The sequence below is a fragment of the Natrix helvetica genome (genome assembly GCF_964273705.1).
Source record: "Natrix helvetica genome assembly, chromosome: 6".
Taxonomy (NCBI): domain Eukaryota; kingdom Metazoa; phylum Chordata; class Lepidosauria; order Squamata; family Natricidae; genus Natrix; species Natrix helvetica.
The window spans coordinates 77,483,095-77,504,464 of NC_138553.1; the positions used below are offsets into that span (position 1 = coordinate 77,483,095).

At 43.9% G+C, this 21,370-nt stretch overlaps 1 protein-coding gene across 1 annotated transcript in view; it reads right to left on the reverse strand.

Annotated features, from left to right (window-relative positions):
* Positions 1-10,211: 10,211 nt before the first annotated feature.
* The window catches only part of CD9 (CD9 molecule), a 33,381-nt gene continuing 22,222 nt past the window's right edge, over positions 10,212-21,370 (reverse strand). The window contains exons 3-8 of the mRNA XM_081958658.1: positions 21,356-21,366; positions 18,889-18,963; positions 15,901-15,993; positions 14,053-14,121; positions 12,196-12,285; positions 10,212-10,613 (exon numbers count right to left, since the gene is read on the reverse strand). Coding sequence (XP_081814784.1) covers positions 10,548-10,613; positions 12,196-12,285; positions 14,053-14,121; positions 15,901-15,993; positions 18,889-18,963; positions 21,356-21,366 — 404 coding nt within the window. The 3' untranslated portion in view covers positions 10,212-10,547. The remainder of the gene's footprint in view (positions 10,614-12,195; positions 12,286-14,052; positions 14,122-15,900; positions 15,994-18,888; positions 18,964-21,355; positions 21,367-21,370) is intronic.

Genomic DNA, 21,370 nt, shown 5'->3' on the forward strand with positions numbered 1-21,370 from the left:
GTTTCTATCTCGCTAACCACGCTCCCACGCTTCCAAAAATGTGTTTTCCTCCTAAAATCCCTTCAGTTTATATAAACAATCTACATACTATAACAAGTACTATTTTAAAACCTGAGATGGTGGAATTTTTCTTAATCATAGCCAGCCCTTTGCGTTCCCTCTCCTAAAAATACCAAATAGGAATTTTCCCATTGCGAAAGAAATGTTATCCACAGAGAGGATATTTAAAAGGCATTGTTTTAAACGTCCAGGAAAAGATGTTAAAAGTAGGATTAATCAGAGTGTGATACAAACTAAAATCAAAGAGCTGCCATATGAGAGTAAACATACTCTTCAGTCGTGAAAAAGTAGTTTAAAAAAAATAGATTGTGCAGAAATGGGTAGGCTAGCATTAAAGATAACAGGTAAAAGAAAATACAGAATAATTTTCAACATCGGATTTGTTCTATCAATGGTTGGATAATAGAGGTAGAAATTAGAAGCTGAAAGATTTTACTATGTATAAGTAAATAATATTAATTTATCATTATTATGTATAAGTAAACTGACCCAGTCAATACACTTTTTACTAAGCGCTTATGTACATTAAAGAAAAATGTCCTCCTCTTCATTAGGCTAGACATCCCCAGTTCCTGCAACATTTCATTATATGTGTTGGAAGAAATCTCCATCTGATTCTGTTCCAAGCTGGGAGAAAGACACTGGAGACAAAATGGAGGCTGGATCCTGATTGGAAAGAGGATCCATTTATTGATGAAGCAGAATCACCAACCACATGTGACTCTGGGTAGCTGACCACATAGAGTTGAGAGTTGGTGACTTTTATAACTTCTCTTGTGCTTTGCACTTGAGCTTCCTGTTCCTGTGCAAGAACATACATTCTATTGGCCGTTGTCGGACTCCCACGGTCATGCTTGTCTGACACAGGTTTGGTTGATGTTTGCTGGGTGATGCAATGTCTTTAGGAGATTGCAGTGAGCTCTGCTGCTAGATAATCCTATTATATCCAGGAGGGACATGTCTTAATCCCATCACTCTGGAGCTGAAGGTCTTTTGTCTTGTGAATGGGCTATCCCACTCCTGCTGGGGCTCTTAAGAAAGACTTAAGAGGGCTGCTTCCTGTCTTTAAAAACATGTTTCTCTTTAGGGAAATATAATATTCTGGCTTTTTAAAATAATTTCTCAGAATATTTCATTCTTCTAGGAGGGATACAATCAGGATCAAGTGAGGTACTAATACCACTCTATAAAGCCCTAATAAGACCACACCTAGAATATTGCATCCAGTTTTGGTCACCACACTATAAAAATGATGTTGAGACTCCAGAAAGACTGCAGAGAAGAGCAACCAGGATGATTAGGGGATTAAAACATACAAAGAACGGTTGCAGGAACTGGGCATGGCTAGTCTAGTGAAGAGAAGGACCAGGTGAAACATGATAGCAGTCTTCCAATATTTGAGGGGCTGCCACAGAGAGGAGGGGGTCAAGCTATTTTCCAAGGCACCTGAAAGTCTAACAAGGAATAATGGATGGAAACTGAACAAGGAGAGATTCAACCTGGAAACAAGGAGGAACTTTCTGACAGTGAGAACAATCAACCGATGGAACAGAAGTTGCCTTCAGAAGTTGTGGGAGCTTCATCACTGGAGACTTTCAAGAAGAGACTGGACTGCCATTTGTCAGAAATGGTGTAGGCTCTCCTGCTTGAGTGGGGGTTGGACTAGATGACCTACAAGGTCCCCTACAACTTTGTTAATCTGTCTGTTAGATGGTGTAGTTTCCCACAGTTGCAAGAAAAATAATTTGGAGATTTGTGCAGCGGGTGTGTTTGTGTGTGTGTGGAATTTTTAGGTGGCTCTCTGCCGGTGCTTCGTGGGCTCCCTGATATTTTTAACAGAAACTTTTTTAGAGAAAGTTCCAGCAAGAGGCATTTCCCTCATAATGCTTCCAGAAAGACTTGGGAGTTTCCCCCTTTTTTATTGCTGAGATGATTCATTCAGCTTATAATGGCTTGGCAAGAAGAAAATAGTGGCATAATTGATTCATCCAGCAAACATCCAGCTGCTACACACACACACATACACACAAAAACACACACACACACAGAGCAAGAAGGGCTCCTCCTTTTGTGTACAAGCAGGGCTTGGATTTATTTACCATGTCTCCTTGGTAATTAATTGCAAGATTTGCAATTTGAGGCAGAAAGGAATGTGCAAGCTTTATGTAGGCTTTTTAGAACATAAATAAATAAAATGTCCAGAAAACACAAAATCTAAGGGTAAGGAAAAACAGGTCCGGGAAGAGAATCCTTACCTTGTTGTTTGCCAATCAGGCAGAGAAGTTAAAAGGATAAAGTAGAAGAGAGAATGCAGGGTGAAAGGGCTGGAAGGGACCTTGGAGGTCTTCTAGTCCAACCCCCTGCTCAAGCAAGAAACCCTATGTCATTTCAGACAAATAGCTGTCCTGATTCTTCTTGGCAAATTAGAAGAACGAGCAATTCAGCTGAATATAAGGGAGCTTGGTAGAGAGGGGAGCTGTTCAACAAAATCAGGGAGAGAAGCAACCTAGAACTAAGGAGAAATTTCCTGACAGTTAGAAGAATTAATCAGTGGAACAACTTGCCTCCAGAAGTTGTGAATGCTCCAACACTGGAAGTTTTTAAGAAGAGACTAGGCAGCCATTTGTCTGAAGTGGTGTAGGGTTTCCTGCCTGAGCAGAGGGTTGGACTAGAAGACCTCCAAGGTCCCTTCCAATTCTGTTATTCTATTCTATTCTAAAGTGTAAAACTTAGAATAATAGGATTGGGAGGGGCCTCCGAGGCCTTGTGCAGATACCTACAATCACAATTGAGTCCAAAATTTATTTGGTTAAGCGAGACATTCGCTAAGCGAGTTTTGCCCCGTTTACCTTGTACATTCTATTTATGAGAATGGGACATCACAACCGTCGTAAATACGAGTTAGTTGCCAAGTGCCCACCAGTTGCAGCATCTCTGGGGCCAAGTGATCCCCTTTTATTTATTTATTTATTTATTAAATTTATAAACCACTCCCTCTCCCCGAAGGGACTCGTGGCGGTGTACAGACAAAGGTTAAAATACCCTATACATAGAAAGACATCAGAACCCCGTAAAAACAAATTAAATAAAAATCTGTACAATAGTAATAAAAATTAAAACAACTTAAAAATCTACCCCAGGAATTTAAAATACTGGCCAGGAGGGTTGAAGATTAAAACTATGATTGGGCCAGGCCAATTTTGTGACCTTCTGACAAGCAAAGTCAATGGGGAAGCTGGATTCACTTAACAACCAAGTTACTAATTTAACAAACGCACTGATTCACTTAACAACAGTGGCAGGAAACAAAATGCACTGATTCGCTTAACAACGGTGGCAAGAAACAAAATGCACTGATTCGCTTAACAATGGCAAGAAACAAAATGCACTGATTCGCTTAACAATGGCAAGAAACAAAATGCACTGATTCGCTTAACAATGGTGGCAAGAAACAAAATGCACTGATTCGCTTAACAACGGTGGCAGGAAACAAAATGCACTGATTCGCTTAACAACAGTGGCAAGAAATGTGGGGCAAAACTCCCTTAACAAACATTTCACTTAGCAACAAAACGTTTGAACTCAATTGTGGTTGTAACGCCTGTAAATGGGACGGCCAGTTGTGGGTCAGTATCGCTGTCATTTCAGACAGTGGCCACACAAACGGCCGTCAGTTGAGGACTGCCTGTCGCTTGAAAACCGAGTTTGAAAACGGAGAAATGCCTTCCTTCAAAATGCCGCAAACTGGTCCGACGAGTTCAAAAAACAGTTCTGCTCCGATCCCCAGGATAGGCTCAGCGGTAAAATGAGTGGACTCTGGGGCCTGTATGACTCTGCTTTGCATGGGAGAGTTGTCAGAAAGAGGCCATTTTCTTTGACCTCTGCACAAAAGTCATTGTCTGAGGTAAAGCGGCAAAAATCTCGATCAAGCCTGAAGCGCTCTGGAACAAAACCCTTCGGGTTGGCGGGGCAAAAATAAAAATTGAATAGTTTGGTCGCGGCCAAGAAGATATTTGCTGAGAGAAAACAAGCAAACAGGGCGAAGCATTTGAAGAAAGGCACAGCTTGGCGTTCATTAAACACAGAGGGTGGCCCTCATATGGGCTGCATGGCATTCGGTGACATAGAAAAATACTACATATATCAACGTATGCCAAAATCGCCACGGCCCAGAACCAGTGGAGAAAATGAAATCAAAAAGAGAAAATTAGATAGTTCTTTTGCTACTGCGTTTCCCTGAAAATAAGACATGGTCTTATTTTCTTTTGACCGCCCCCCCTGAAATAGGTGCTTGGCCTTATTTTCGGGGAGGTCTTATTATTTTTGAGGTGGAGAATGCTCCTTAACCTCATCCCGCGGCCCGCGGATCAGCTGATCCAGAGAGGGCCGGAAGTTCTGTCTCTTTCTGACGTACTCTTGCCAGCCCTAGCGTTGCTGTAGCTAGGGTTGGCGGGAGCGGCCTCCGCGATGGCAGGTGCATGTGGGGGCACATGGGGCATGTTTCCCCCTTCCTTCCACAGGAAATGGCGGAGACCGGCTGCGCACACGTTTAAATATTTTAGGGGAGGTCTTATTTTCAGGGGAGGGCTTATCTTAGAGCATGCACAATAACAGAAGGGAAGGAGTAGCTAGGGTTTATGGGAGCAGCCTCCGCGAGGCCATTCCTCATGGATGGCAGTGCATGTGGGGCATGTTCCCCCCTCAGGAAATGGTGGGGGCTGCGCACACATTTAAATATTTTAGGGGAGGTCTTATTTTCAGGGGAGGTCTTATTTTGGGGAAAACATGGCACTATCTTACCACAGCGGAGGTTAGTAGTAGTCAGAGAAAGACTAGAAAAGGGAATGGGTGGAGAGATATGAAATAATGGCATGTTAATTTTGATCCTAGGTTAGCTGTGTGCCGGTCTGGAGGTGGAGCTCTGGACTCACAATCAGGAGCTGTGAGTTCAATCCCAGGTAGCGGCAGATAATTCTCTCTCTGAGCGCAATGAGTAAATTGTCTGCTGTGAACCCTGAGTGGGTGTCAGGAAGGGCATCCGGCCAGTAGCTGCTCAGTTCTAATCAGTTGCCCCGACCCCACCCTGAAGCAGGGTCTTTAAAAGACAGAATTTCGATCCTCAGATATTCCAGCAGATCCTTCCATATTATTGTCAATATCTTAGGTTGCATGCTTCTACAGATAGTTTTGGTCTTACGACAGCTCATTTACTGACCGCTCAAAGCTACAGTGGCACTGAAAAAAAGTGACTTATGACTGTTTTTCACAGTTATGACTTTGCAGTATCTCCTTGGTCAGGTGACCAAAAACACAGAGGCTTGGCAAATGGTTCATATTTACGATGGTTGCTGTGTTCTGGTGTTGTGTGACCAGCCTTTGCAAACCTCTGATGAGCTAGTCAATGGGGAAGCCAGATTCACTTAACAACCATGTTACCCATTTATCAACTGCAATGATTCACTTAACAGCAGTGGCAAGAAAGGGCGTACAATGGAGCAAAACTCACTTAACAAACGTCTCACTTAGAAACATAAATCATCATCTTCTTTTAATGACCCCATAATCCCTTACAAGGTGGAATCTGGGTAGCTAAAATAGAGCTGAGTGTTTACTGGCCCGATGCCCTACCTGTCGCCAATGAGGAGTTGTATTCAGCAGATACATTCTCATCGTGCCAAGAGAGAAAATATCTGCCTCTACCTAGGATCGAACTCACAGCCTCCTGATTGTGAGGCAAGAGTTCCACCACTAGGCCACTGCCCCACTCCCTTAGAGACATAAATGTTGGGCTCAAGGGTGGTCGTAAGTCAAGGACTGCTTGTATCGGTGCCAGATTCTTCCCAAAAATCTCCTCGAGAATTCAATTGCTAGGAATCTTGAAGGCAAACTCTGCAGTAATCAGATGACCAGCTGGGAATTTGGGATAAATGTCAGAATGGCTCCTCCTTTCTAAATTGGCCAGCAGTGGCCTAGTTCAAATCTCTTGACCATCAGAGAAGAATGTCAGGCAGGGCGTGCATTCATGCCCAATGAATGGCTTCCTTGTTGATTTATCTTCAGCATTGCAATTCTGATCCCACGCTGGGAAAAAAAATCTTGGCCTGTTTTGGGTATTTGGATACTACGTAAGCATACAAAACAGATTCCTAGTCTTGATCGACAGGAGATGGATTATTATTATTATTATTTCTTGGATTTCTAGACTGCAACTTGATTTCTTTATTCCTTTCCTCCCATTTCTTTTCCCCGCAAGAAAAAAGAAAGACTCACAAAGAAGAGGTGTTCCAGCTATTCTCCAAAGCACCTGAGGGCAGGACAAGAAACAATGGATAGAAACTTAACCAAGGAGAGAAGCAACCTAGAACTAAGGAGAAATTTCCTGACGGTTAGAACAATTAACCAGTGGAAAAACCTGCCTCCAGAGGTTGTGGGTTCTTCATCACTGGAAGCTTTTAAGAAGAGACTGGGCAGTCATTTGTCTGAAATGGCATAGGTCCAGAGGTGGGATTCAGCTGGTTCAGACTGGTATGGACAAACCGGATGCTAAGTCACTCTCTCTCTCTCTCTCTCTCTCTCTCTCTCTCTCTCTCTCTCTCTCTCTCTCTCTCTCTCTCTCTCTCCTCCCTCCCTCCCTCCCTCCCTCCCTCCCTCCGCCTGCCTGCCTGCCTGCCTGCCTGCCTACCTAATCTATCTACCTAATCTCTCTCTCTCTCTCTCTCTCTCTCTCTCACTCTCTCTCTCTCTCTCTCTCTCTCTCTCTCTCTCTCTCTATCTCTCTCTATCTATCTATCTATCTCTGCCTGCCTGCCTGCCTGCCTGCCTGCCTGCCTGCCTACCTAATCTATCTACCTAATCTATCTATCTATCTATCTATCTATCTATCTATCTATCTATCTATCTATCTATCATCTATCTATCATCTATCTATCATCTATCTCTGCCTGCCTGCCTGCCTGCCTGCCTGCCTGCCTGCCTGCCTGCCTGCCTGCCTACCTACCTACCTACCTATCTATCTAATCTATCATCTGTCTATCACCCTGTATTTATATCTATCATTTCCTCTCTCCCTCCCTTCCCCTCCTCTCTCTCACACACAAATGTTCTTGCTTTCTTAATTAGCTGGGATTTCTTTCCCCTCCAGGCCCAATTTCTTTTGTCTGGTGCAGGTAAGATTTTTTTTTCCTCCCTTTGTTCCTTAATGACTTGTTTCTTTCTTATCCATTTCTCTGGAGGGATTTTTTTTCCCCCTCAGACAAGATTCCTGGCTCGTTCTCTGATCCTCTTACTGGCCTGCTTCATCTGTAATTATGACAGCTTCAACCTACATTCAAAGCCTCGCTTTCTAAATCTGCTGAGATGGTGGTTGGAACCAAACTCACAACCTGTGCAGTTGTAGATTTTGCAAGGAGCAAAAATCCACGAAATGGTTTTTTTGGGGTGGGTGCCTCGGCTTCGTGGACAGACACACCTTGCAAAGCAGGGACAGGAGGAACAATTGACAATGTACCCTGTTGGAAGAAATGTCACCTGGGTTCAGTTCCAAGTGGGTAGAAAGACACTGGAAACATGGATGCTGCTTGGAAAGATGGTTTAATGATGGACAGGACCACAAAGCTCATCCCTTTGGAATGAGCTGCCCCCGGAGTTCCGCATAATCCCCGACCTCCGGTCCTTCCGGCGTGCCCTAAAAAGTTGGCTTTTTCAGCAAGCCGGCCTGGTCTGAATAGAATAAAATGAATTATTAATTTAAAATTGTCAATTTTTAATTTAATCCTAAATTTGATGTAAATTGTCAATTGTAGGTTATTGGATTTCCTATTTAATCTTTTTTAACTTTTGTCATATGTGTTTTTATGTTGTACGCCGCCCAGAGTCCTTTGGGAGAAGGGCGGCATCTAAGTCCAGTAAAACCAAACCAAACCAAACAAGAATGCAAAACTGCATCCAGTTTTGGTCTCCACGATGTAAAAAAGATGTGGAGACTCTAGAAAGAGGGCAGAGAAGAGCCACAAAGATGATGAGGGGACTGGAGGCTAAAACATATGAAGAACGGTTGCATGAACTGGGTATGTCTAGTTTAATGAAAAGAAGGACTAGGGGAGACATGATAGCAGTCTTCCAATATCTCAGGGGTTACCACAAAGAAGAGGGAGTCAAGCTACTCTCCAAGGCACCTGAGGGTAGAACAAGAAGCAATGGGTGGAAACTAATCAAGGAGAGAAGCAACTTAGAACTGAGGAGACATTTCCTGACAGTGAGAACAATGAATCAGTGGAACAGAAGTTGCCTCCAGAAGTTGTGAATGCCCCAACACTGGAAGTCTTTAAGAAGATGTTGGGTAGCCGTTTGTCTGAAACGGTATAGGGTTTCCTGCCTAGGCAGGGGGTTGGACTAGAAGACCTCCAAGGTCCCTTCCAACTCCACTATTGTATACAAACATGGTTTTAGATCCTGGGCAAAAGAAAAAGCACATGGGTGAGAAAGGGAGATAGATTTATACCCTCTCTCCCACCCTGCTTTGGAGCTTCCTGTTCCTGTGTAAGAAATGTATTTTTATTGGTTGTCAGACTCCCATGGTCCATGCAGGGGTAACTTTCTAGTGTCTTGAGTCCCAAGCTTGGTTGAATCTTGCTGGGTGATGTAATTTTCCCAGGTACCAAGTGGTGAGTTCTGTTGCTAGATGGGTAGAGGGCTAATCCTACCTTTCTTCGCTCTTGGGCGAGGGCATTTGCCTATGAATAGTCCTAGCTATCTCTTTCTCTCTTAAGTGCAGACATCTGCTTTGTGCTATTGAGGAGGCTGGGTGCTATTAGGAGTGAGTCTGCTTCAGAGGTGGGTTCCTATCAGTTCAGACGAGTAGGTAGTAACAGCCTTCCCACGCCCCCAAAACCGGTTCTATCAAGCACAACCCTGATGTGGTCCTCATTTAAATCGAGTTTGACACCCCTGTTCTAGTAGCTTGCCCGTCAGTGTTGGGGGGGGGGTGATTTGTAACTTTGAAAGGTCACTAAATATACTGTCGTAAGTCGAGGACTACCTGTGGTCAACTGCTGCCAACAAGAGACAGCTGAAGGAGTTCCCTCATGAGTGTCATCTTGAAGGGGAAGAGATCTTTGTGTAAAAGTAGATTACACAAAAGTAGAGTACACACAAAAAAGGCCCATCTTTCCTTCCGCCCTCTCTTTCCTTCCTTCCTTCTTTCTTTCTTTATCTATCTTTTCTTCCTTCCTTCCTTTCTTTGTGCCACAATAGTTTACATCCGGTTCTTTAGAGATATTTAAATCCTGTGGTTCCGTGAGGCAGAATGGCTTTTCCTTCTTATGCAAAAGAGTTTGGAGTGTTTGGTTTAAATTGCTGTAGAAACCAAAACGGAAAGGTAGAGAGAGCAGTCTTGAAAGAGGAAGAACTTACTTCTGGTTGCAAAGGTTAACCACTCCCGGACAATTACATACCAACAATTTGCATTTTCTGGTTTCGTTGAGGGTGCCTTTGCTGCTATCCCAAAGGTGCTTTTTCAGGAGGCAACTGGACTTTTCTTGTTTTTCCTTCCTTTTGAAAAGGTTTCGCTTCTCATCCAGTGGTGAAATTCAATATTTTTACTACTGGTTCTGTGGGTGTGGCTTGGTGGGCATGGCAGGGAAGAAACTGCAAAATCTCCATCCGTCCCCAGTCCAGGGGAAGGATACTGCAAAATCTCAATTCCCACTCCACTCTGGAGCCAGCCAGATGTGGCATTTGCCGGTTTTCCGAACTACTCAAAATTTCCACTATCGGTTCTCCAGAACAGTTTGGTAGTTCGAATCCCTAGTGCTGCGTAATGGAGGGAGCTCCCGTTCCTTGTCCCACCTTCTGCCAACGTAGCAGTTCGAAAGCACGTAAAAAATGCAAGTAGAAAAATAGGGACCACCTTTGGTGGGAAGGGAACAGCGTTCTGTGCACCTTCGGCATTTAGTCATGTCGGCCACATGACCACGGAGATATCTTCGGACAGCGCTGGCTCTTCAGCTTTGAAACGGAGATGAGCAGCGCCCCCTAGAGTCGGGAATGACTAGCACATATGTGTGAGGGGAACCTTTACTTTTAACATGAAAAACCAGCCCAACCTACAGGTTAAAATGGTATGCTGATAAAATACTTCTTTTACAAAAACGTGGTCTTAAATCTTTATTAAGTATGAAAATTTCTCCAACTTAAATTACATCCCAGTTTTAAGCTTACAGAAAGCAAGACTGTCAATTTAGAGACAAAAAAAAAACTTTATATACAAGTGGGTAGGACTTTAGCTTTACAAATATAGTATCTTTCCAAGAGTAGATTCCTTTTGAGATTTATAAACTTACAGAGCCAAAAAAAAAAAAAATTAAGAACATCCAAACTAAATAAAGCCTTTAAAAATGAAATATATCCTTTTTAGAAATGCTATTTAAAATGCAAAGTTAATAACTGGAGATTCTTTGGATGAAGGGAGGAGACTCTCTAAAATGGCTTCAGACCATCTCCCGGTCTCTTCTGATAGCACAGCAAAGAATCATGCTGAAGATCATACCAAAGATCTGAAAAAGAAATAAAATATGTATCCGTTTGTTTATATATATATAAACACAAATACATACATACATACATCATACATACATACATACATACATACATACATACATATAAACACAAATACACACACACACACACACACACACACACACATATATTTCAACCAAACTTGGTACACAGATGAGTTAACCCCTGGAAACAAATTCTGTGGTGGTAAGACACCCCTAACATCCCTTGGGTGTTCTGTTACGATACAGCCTGTTGTGCCTTAAAATGGCTTCTACTGTACGGCCATAAAATGGCTTCTGCTGTACAGCGCAGTGGAGTTGCCATGGTAATGGCTTCACAGTACTCCACAAGGGGACTCCCTCTGGTAAGGGGGAAAATCCAACATTCAAAATATTAGTAAATCTTAAGTAGCCAGTTCAACATTTCAAGACTTGGTCTTTAAAGTTGAACGTAAATATTTAGAGTTCTTTGGCAGAGTCTACTGTCTAAAAATAAATGGAACCATAACTATTTAAAGTAACTGAGAAGAGAATCAGGGTCTTTTAGGGAACTTGGAATTTAGGAACTAGGTATGTCTAGGCCTAATGAAGAGAAAGATTGGAGGGGGGGCAGGAATGATAGCTATCTAATTTTCTTTTTATTTATTAAATTCATTGGCTACCTATCTTAGCACAGGGTAACTCTCGGTGGCTGACAACATTAAAAAGGTAAAATAATAGCAAAATCGAGAAACACTATAGTAGGTTTTGCTGCTATTAACTTGTTTATTATATTATGTATTCCTTCCTTTTTCCTTGCTTCCTTCCTTCTTTCCCCTCCCTCCCACTATTTCTTTCTTTCTTTCATCTTCCTCGTTCCCCTTTCCTTTCCTTTCCTTTCCTTCACTCCCCTTACTATCCCTTCTCTTTTGTAAGATGACCAGAACTACTCTGTATTAAGATAGAGGGCCAGTAAATTTTATAAATAAAATAAAATAAATAATACTAAATATAACTGAGGGCTGCTTTTTTGGCTGCCGCCGCACACTGCTGGCTCATATTTAAATGATTGTCTACTACGATTCCAAGATCCCTCTCACAATTGCTGGGATTAAGCCAGGTGTCAACTAATCTATGACTATACAGTTGGTTTTTTTCTTGCCTCAGTGTAAAACCTTACTTTTATCTACTGCATTTCCCCCCCAAAATAAGACAGGGTCTTATTTTCTTTTGACCTCCCCCCCCCCAATAAGCACTTGGCCTTATTTTCGGGGAGGTCTTATTATTTTTGAGGTGCAGGAGGTGGTGAGCGTGGTCACCTCATGGCTGCTGCTGTGTTGCAATATTTTCAAGGAGGGCTTATTTTTGGGGAGGGCTTATTTTAGTGCATGCGCTCAAAAGCCCAATTGGGCTTATTATTGGGGAGGTCTTATTTTCAGGGAAACAGGATTTTGTGAGGTAGAACTCAATGTTCTTCCACAAACCTTATGAGGAAGGCTTATCAGTTGATGCTTTTAGTCTTCCACTTGGTCAATTTATATATTTCATAAAACAAATGCCCCATTTGTCATTAAGTCAGGATCCAACATTCATAACCTACCATCACCACAGCAACTCCAATGCCAACGGCTGCAATCAGGTTCATCTTGCTTTTGAGGAATTCATCAATAGCTTTAGGGCATGACTTGAGCTAAAACAAATTACATCCTTTGATTTAATTGCATACTCAAAATATTTTGGATGACATTTTTGTAATACTCTCGCTTAAGAGTTCTGTGTTCTGACTGCATTTAAATCAATTATTCTGCTCCTGCATTCTGAATTGAGAAAGAGACAGAAACAAAGAGAAAGAGAGACAGAGAGAGAGAGAAAAAGAAAGAAAGAGAAGGACAGATGGTAAGAGAGGAAGAGAGAAAGAGAAAGAGAGACAGAGACAAATAGAAAGAGAAAGAAAGAAAGAAAGAAAGAAAGAAGAAAGAAAGAAGAAAGAAAAAAAAGAAGAAAGAAAGAAAGAAAGAAAGAAAGAAAGAAAGAAAGAAAGAGGAAGGCAGAAAAAGAGAAAGGGAGAGAATAATAGGAAAGACAAGGAGAGAAAGAGAGAAAAAGAAAGAGAAGGACAGAAGGGGAGTAAGAGGGAGAGAGAAATAGAAATATAGGAAAGAGAATGAGAGAGAAAGAGAGACAGAGACATATAGAAAGAGAAAGAGAAAGAGAGAGAGAAAGAGGAAGCCAGAAAGTAAGAGAAAGAGAGAACAGTAGGAAAGAGAAGGAGAGAAAGGTTTTGACTTTTTTCTACAAGGTATCCACGAGCGACGGTGGTACCGTGGTTAGAGTGCAATACTGCAGGCTACTTCTGCTGCCTGCCGGCTGCCTGCAATTTGGCAGTTCGAATCTCACCGGGCTCAAGGTGGACTCAGCCTTCCATCCTTCCGAAGTGGGTAAAACGAGGGCCCAGATTGTTGAGGGCAAGAGGCTGACTCTGTAAACCGCTTAGAGATAGCTGAAAAGCACTGTGAAGCGGTATATAAGTCTAAGCGCTAAGTCTAAGCGCTATCCTCTCAAGCATTTGAAGAGTCGTGTATGATACCCCTACAGACATCTTTTGCAGGCAAATCACTGCAGTTAAATCAAATCTCTCTTCAGAGGAACTCCTTGGGGTTGGCCTGTCCCAATTCCCCTGAATCCTTTGGAAGCTCAGTGCCCAAGCAGAACCTGCGGTGGGATCCAACCAGAGGTGGGTTGCTGCCGGTTTGGCCCGGTTCGGCTGAATGGGTAGTGGAATTCAGGCCTGGGTCGCAGAACTGACAGTGACACAGGCTTGACACGGCCCCGAACCAGTTCTCTGGTGTCTTCTGCTCTGCATGCCCAGAGCAATTTTTAGTCAAATGTGCATGTGCAAGCAATGGCCGGCAAAGCCCTTGCACAGCGAACCGGTACTAACCGGTTCAGGAATCCACCTCTGGGTCTGACCCATCCAGAACGAAGCAGCAGACTAAAACATTTACCTATCATCCTTCTTTCGCTCTCCCAGACTGGACTTCGATACAAAACTCCCAATCGCCACATTTGCATTTAAAGATAGAAGAAGTGGCCCTTCCCACCCAGTCTCCATTCTGAGAATTTTCATCCTCAGAATGACAGTAAACCTCAGGAGGGGAAGGGGTCGTAGAAGATCCCCTTGGACTAGATAGATTATTTGGGGGAAGGTGATTGCAAGCGCGGTTTGCGAACCCTCGCATGCAATTCTTACAAATGGCGACGAAACTTTCATTCACAACCGCCCTTGTCCTTGCACGCACAGAGATCTCGATGGCTTTGGGAAGTGGGATTAGAACTCAGATCCTTAGGCCGTCTAACCCGATATAAACCCAAGGTATAATTTGCTTCTCTAAACAAAACAAAAAATGGCATGCGTAAGTCAAAATACAAAATTTGCACTTTCTGCCCCGATACGTACCTCGATTTTTTCAGGACAGGTATCTTCATAATCAGGTTCGCGAAGGCCAGTCTTACCACAGCAACTAAACTATAGCAAAAAGAAACACGAGAGTTGTTTTTAGCAGTGGTTTGCTCCCCAAGCTTGTTTAAATTTAGTTTCTGAACATTTCGTTACCAGTCTAGGTAATGTCATCAGCAGGATTGTTATGCCCCAGTGTATAACTTTTATATACTGCTGTTGCTCTCTAGCCCCATCTAGTGGCAGGAGAGACAAACACCAATTATATTGTTTGAAGCTGACCCATCCCCTTTACCCATGGTCTCAAACCAAGTGCATGATGGGAAGCCAGACTCCATTTCCTTTAGCATTGGGGAGGGGAGAAGGACAAAGAAGAATCCATCTTAATCTGTGGCACATGGTCATTCAAGGACAAACCCACATCCCACATACAGATCATCACTGGTGAGATTTAAATTGCTTGTATTTATTAATGGTTATTGTTAGGGATGTAACCCTAGGCTTGGCTTGGCAACGTATATAAACTTTGATTGTAACAAATGTATCTGTTACTTTAAATGCTAAAGAGATGTAATTGGTTTGTTACCTCAAGCAGCCATAAGAGGGAGCCAGAATGACTGTTAGCTCTCTGTTTTGTTAGATGCTGATTGGTGTATTGTGAGGTACTGTGGTTTGCTACTGTTAGCTATTTTGTGTGCTAAACTGACTATTTGATAAGTGAATGACTGAACCGTGTATGACTTGGACTGTTAACCGGACTCTGAATACCTCTATATTTCCACATAGTAAACTACTATATTTTATACTATTCAGTGTCCCTGTATGCTGGTTTGTGCATGTTTTTCCATACCACTCTCATTACGCTTCTCTGCACACTCGCTCTCCTAATGGGGCGCTTACTTACTTAACAGTTATCTTCAGCAGTAACCCAATACTGTCTACTGTATTTTTCGGAGTATAAGACGCACTGGAGTATAAGACGCACTGGAGTATAAGATGCACCAAGGTTTTGAAGAGGCAAATTAAAAAAAAAGTTTTTCCACTCTGCAAACCTCCCCAAAACGGGCCTGTTTTTTTCCCCAAAAAAGGCATGAATAGCGTTTAGGGGTTTGCAGAGTGCTCCTGGAGGGTGCCCCCCCCCAAAACAAGCAAAAAATGGCCCATTTTTCACGAAAACAGGCCCATTTTTTTGTTAAAAAATTTGCATGCATAGCCTTTAGGAGGCTTATAGAATACTCCTGGGGGTTGGGGGGGGGCAACATTGAGCAAAAATCAGCCCGTTTTTCGCTCATTTCTTACCCTCCCCAGCCCCCAGGATCCCTCTGAAAGCCTTCTACAGGCTCTGCATGGACATTTTGGTGAAGGGAGGTGGGGTTTCGTGAGGCAGAAAATGCTGTATTCAGTGTATAAGATGCACCCAGGTTTTCAGCCTCTTTTTTGAGGGAAAAGGGTGCGTCTTATACTCTGAAAAATATGGTATCTTGTATCTGGTTCCCATTGTATGTATCCCTGTTTTCCCCCGTTTCACCGTATCCTGTTCTTTCAAAAAAGCATTCAGATCTACACACTTGGTCTGTTTCATTGGCGGATGGGTGGGTTCAGCTGCCTGTTGAGCTGCAAATAGTGAGGACAGAACAAGGATTTACTGGCCCCATTCCTCTTTAACTTATTAATGTTTTGCATGCCAATGGGGGTCAGCTGGTTGTGTGATTCGTTTGTTCGTTTGGTGTTCTATTTGAATTCTGGCGGGCCACAAGACTAGGGGTTAGAGACCGGCCTTCCCTTGAAGCTGCTTCTCTAATTCTTTCCAGAATTAAGATGAAAGGCATTGATCAAATATAAACTTACTGTCGAATGGAACAGCTTTAGACTCTCTCTCGGTTTCTCTTCCTTCCGTTGGTCAAATAAGGAATTGTAAAATTTCTGCATTTCTTGAGGGATCTGACAAAAGAGAAGATAAAGGAAAAGGTTTGTAGTGCAGGGTTGAAACGAGGGGTCCTTGGTGCTCTCTGACCTTGATTGTTTTCTCACAGACGTTTCATTACCATACTAGGTAACATCCTCAGGGTTACATCCAGTGGTGAAATCAATTTTTTTCCCCAATGGTTCTGTGGCCGTGGCTTGGTGGGGGTCATATGACTGGGTGGACGTGGCTATGTAGTCATGTGACGGGGGGTGGTGTTCAAAAGACAGCAGCTCACTTTAACAATGTCCTGCTGGAGCAGGGGGGTGGACTAGATGACCTCCAGGTACCTTCCAGCCCTGGATTGCTGTGTTCTTTCAAGGTATCCTCTGAAGCTGCGTCTAGTGCCAGGTTTGTGGTCCTCCCTCCCTCTCCTTTTTCCTTCCCTCTCTTTCTTTCTCTCTCTCTCTATTTCTTTCTCCCTTCTGTCCCTTTTTTCTCCCATCCCTCCATCCCTCTTCCTTTCTTTCTCCCATCCCTCCCCCTTTCTTTCTTTCTTTCTCCCATCCCTCCCACTCTTTCTTTCTTTCTTTCTTTCTTTCTTTCTTTCTTTCTTTCTTTCTTTCTTTCTTTCTTTCTTCTTTCTTTCTTTTTCTTTCTTTCTTCTTTCTTTTGCAGCACCCCCCCCACCCCGTTCTTGGCCTATCAGGCCTCAGGGAAGCTTATTGGGAGCAAAAACGGACCCCAAATGCTAAAAAAAAGTTTTTAAAAGTTCCTTCCATCGCACAGCACAGCTAATCGTCGGAACTTTTTTTTTTTTTTTTTTTACTACCGGTTCAGATGAACCGGCCCGAACCAGTAGCATTTCACCCCTGGTTACATTGGACAGCAAGAACAATTAACAGCTTGGCCTCCAGAAGTTGTGAATGCTCCATCACTGGAAGCTTTTAAGAAGAGACTGGACATCCACTTGTCCGGAATGGTATCGGGTCTCTTACTTGAGCGGGAAGTTGGATTAGAACAGGGTGGGGGCCAACCACCAGTCCGGCCTGTTGAGAACTGGGTGGCACTAAGAGTGGGCGAGCGCATGAATCTCCATTCGTGTAAGAGGTGGGGTATGCATGCAACCCAGAGGTGGGTTCCTGTCAGTTCTAACCCCTTCTATAGAAGAGGTTCCACAAATCTACTGTGCCGTTTAAAACCGGTTCCAGTTCCCTCCCCCCCACCAGTCCGCACATCATCAAGATGAAGAGCGAGAGGAGGAGTTTGGGGAGTTGAAGTCCACAAGTCTTAAAGCTGTCAAGTTTAAACACCCCTGGGTTTTTTTTCTAAAGGGTTAGGGGTGCAAGGGTCTTGTAACTTGACAGCTTTAAGACTTGCATGCTTCAAATGCCAGAGTTTCTGAGCCAACATGACTGGAGGAGGAATTCTGGGAGTTGAAGTCCACAAGTCTTAAAGCTGTCAACTTTGAACACCCCTGGGTTTTTATTTCCTAAAGGGTTAGGGGTGCAAGGGTCTTGTAACTTGACAGCTTAAGACTTGTGTGCTTCAAATGCCAGAGTTTCTGAGCCAACATTTTGGTTGCTAAGCAAGAGCGTTGTTAAGTGAGTTTCACCACATTTTACAAATTGGCCACGCCCACCCAGTCACATGGCTGGCAAGCCACTCCCACCTGGTCACACAGCCAGCAAGCCACTCCTACCCAGTCACATGGCCAGCAAGCCACTCCCACAAAGCAGGCCACACCTACAGAAGAGGTTCTAAAAAAATTTGAAACCCACCACTGATGCAACCATCCCCTCCCCCCTATCGCTGCTGGGCCGCAGAACAAAAAAGCTGGACTAGAAGACTTCCGAGGCCCCTTCAAAACTCTTATCCTGTTTTTCAGCACTGAGGACCCTTCAAAATAGAAGATGATACCGTGACTCACCTGGTCATGCTTGCTGGAGGAGTCATAAACGTCTCTTCCCCTTTATCATGAGCTCAAGAATTTAGTTGCCTGTCTACGGTCTATTTAGACCAGTGATGGCTAACCTTTTTGCCCTCGCGTGCCGAAAGCTCGCGGGCGACACATGTGTGCACGGAACCCCACCCATAATGCAATGCACACATGATACCCTCTGTGCTCCGCCCCCTGCGCATATGCATGCACCACCCTGCGCCCCCCCTGAACCCCTGTTTTGGGCCTAGCAAGTTTTCCTGAAGCCGCCTGGGACCAAAAATGGGGTGCAGGGGGGCGCCCCCTGCACATGTGGCAGAGACCCGAAAACCAGCTGGCCGGCAGGAGGTGCGTGCACATGCGCAGTGGAGCCTAGACCCTCAGCCAGGATTAAGCAAGAAAACACGATAAGAAAGTAGATCCTGCACAATGTGAGAGATTATTAAGGCCAAGTTGAGGTTATATCTGTCAATCTAGAGCATGCAGCTTTATTTCTACCTTGTCTCCCTGCAATTAATATAAGAGTGATCAGATAGACTGTCACCAGCTCCATCTGGTTGGTCACAGAGCCATTCCAGGAGAAATCGGGCTTAGTTGGGAGTACGTGAACCAACCGAGGGGTTCAGGATATCATCTAAGTTTCCCAATGTTCCACCGGGTGATTCTGTGGCCACAAGGTTTTGGTTTAAAGTTGAAGATGGAAACAATTTGAGATCAGCTGCAACAGATGCCATACAGCTGTGCGAGAGGCATCGTCCAACACCCGAAAAATTCTTGAAAGGATCAGGGTTGATATATTTGTTTCTGGCTTCTTTGATTCAGGGAAAAAAATTGATGTAAACCAGAATAACACAACTAGTCCGGTTAATTTTAGATGTCTTTATAGTCTTTTTTGTGGTCATCCATTTGAACTGTGGCTCTCCCCCCCCCCCTCGCCAGCCACGAGGACATGCTGCCAAATTTCTGAAGGACACATATTTGAAAGTTCTCCTACCTTTTCTTTGTTGGAAAATCCCAAGATGGCAACTGCTACTTCAAGAGCAAAAATGACGAGAAGGAAGGTGAAAAACTAAGGAAGAACAAGGAAGACAAAGAGACATTTGTAGACAGGCCACTATGATGGAATCCTTTGGACCAATGCAGAAATATTACTTAGCCGTCTTACAGTTCCCTGGCTACATTAAACACTGAATGCACTTTGTATGTTTTGTCTTAGCTACACAAGCAAAGGCTTCACGGATGAGTCAAGTTACTTGCCAGGGTAAGCCAGATGGGCTGAAAGTAAATATTTTGGCGTGTAAGGATGAGAAGACCGTCATTTCATTTTTATGTGGCCTTTCTTTCCAAAGACATTCAGAGCAGGGTACAAAAAAATAAAAAGGCTAACAACCAACTCTAAGAACCGTTGGATAAAAGCAATTGACAAAAAGCAGCTTAGCTAAACTCCGCAAATCAATGAGAGTCTTAAACGAGAAGTAAAATAGTAGCCATTCACCGAGCTGAGGACCGGGAGTTACCACACTTACGTCCTGCCATGTAGGGAGGAATAAGGCCTCCTGCCTTGGACAGGGGGTTGGACTAGAAGACCTCCAAGGTCTCTTTCAGCTCTGTGATTCTAGGCCCCACTGTTTGGGGACACTTTGAGGGTAGCCTCATGGTGAGGTCTTTGACACTGAAGCTTTCACATCACCTTTCTAAGGACCTTGAAAGCATTTCTGGTGTTTTTTTCCTCTTGGTATTGGGGGAGTTTGGTCACAACTAACAACTTTCCGGGCCTGGCAACATTTTAGGTGTTGTGGCCTGCCAGAGGAGCTGGTAGCAGATTCGGACAGTGGGGAGGTTGGGGAGGAACATGGGCCAGTCCTGGAGTCTGGGGAAGGCTCTGATGAGGGCTCTGTGTCGGAGGCAGAGAGGGGACCAGAGCCGTATGCCAGTTATCAGCTGCCTTCGGAGTCAGACATCAGTGAGGCAGACAAACAGCTGGAACCTGTTCCCAGTGTGAGTATGCACAGAGTTGCCAGACGAAGGGAACAGCTAAAGAACATGGGGCTACTTGGGAGTAAGGCCACAGGTGGACAGTGAATGGCCCCTCCCAGAGGAAATAAAAGAGGAGCAAAAGGGGAGTGGAGTTTGCAGGAGACCATTAATTCATTCCTGCATTCTTGCCAAGCATAGCGGCGTCTGAAAGATATCGGCCTGGCCACTCTCCAAGCCCGATAAAGGTCAGTAATTGTGAACTATCTTGAAAGACTGTGGGAGAGGAAAGACTTTGCTGGAGAGGAATTCACTGTCAATTAAATAAAAGGGGTTTATCGAGATGAGGATTCGGCTTTGTGCTGCTCAAATGTCAAATACAACCCTGATGTGGCCCTCAATGTAATTTGAGTTTGACACCCCTGCTTTGGAGGCTTGGGGGTGGAAGGGAGTTGATGCAACTCCTCTTAATGGTCACACTGGTAAAAAACAAAGGTGGAAAACCTTTGTCTTTATCTATGGAGATCACGGTTGTCCCAAAGGTGCTTTTTCACAAGGCAACTGGACTTTCTGGTTTGTTTGTTTGTTTGTTTACGATGTTTCGCTTCTCATCCAAGAAGCTTCTTCAGCTTTGACTGGATGCTGTGGAATGGAAGGATTTATATTCCTTGCAAACAGCTGGTTATTTGCATTCTTTTAGAGAGTTGTTAAGGCCACCTGGAGGTTTGAGAGCCGAGGTGGCGCAGTGGTTAGAGTGCAGTACTGCGGGCTACTTCTAGCTGCAGTTCGGCACAAATAGTTCCTGTAGTCTGCAATTTTTCTGGTCTATTCAGTAACCCTGAGAACAGGGACAAACCTCCAGGTGGCCTCAACGACTATCTAAAGAGAATGCAAATGACCAGCTGTTTGCAAGGAATTTAAATCTTTCCGCTCCCCACCGTCCAGTCAGAACTGAAGAAGCTCCTCGGATGAGAAGTGAAACATCCTCAAAGAAAAACCAGAAAGTCCACTTTCTTCTTGAAAAAAACCACCTTCGGGATTTCTTCTTTATCCCTTTTCAGGTTTTGTCATTTTTCTCAAGCAGGGAAAGCTTACTTTTGTTTTTCCAAGTCTCCACCTGGATCTGAGCTTCCAAATTGATCTCTCTCTGTCTCTCTCTCTCTCTCTCCATCTCCCTCCCTCCCTCCCTCCCTCCCTCCCTCCCTCTCTCTCATCTAGGCCAAGATCAGACCATCCTCTTTGCAAAAGAACTTTCTGCTGAAACACAGGGAGATGTTATGCAAATAGGAACTCGTTCTGTGGCACAAACAAAATCCCCACACACATCACTCGCTGTGTTTGGAGTCTCTCTGGGCCATGTGTCATGAATTAAACATGTTTCCTAGGCTCTATTTTTAGACTGGCAGAAAAATGCGAAGGCTCGAGGAGTGAAATGGTCCAACTTTTCTCACCCTTGTGTGTTTGTGTATGTATGTGGGAAGACTTACCAAGCCAAGCATACA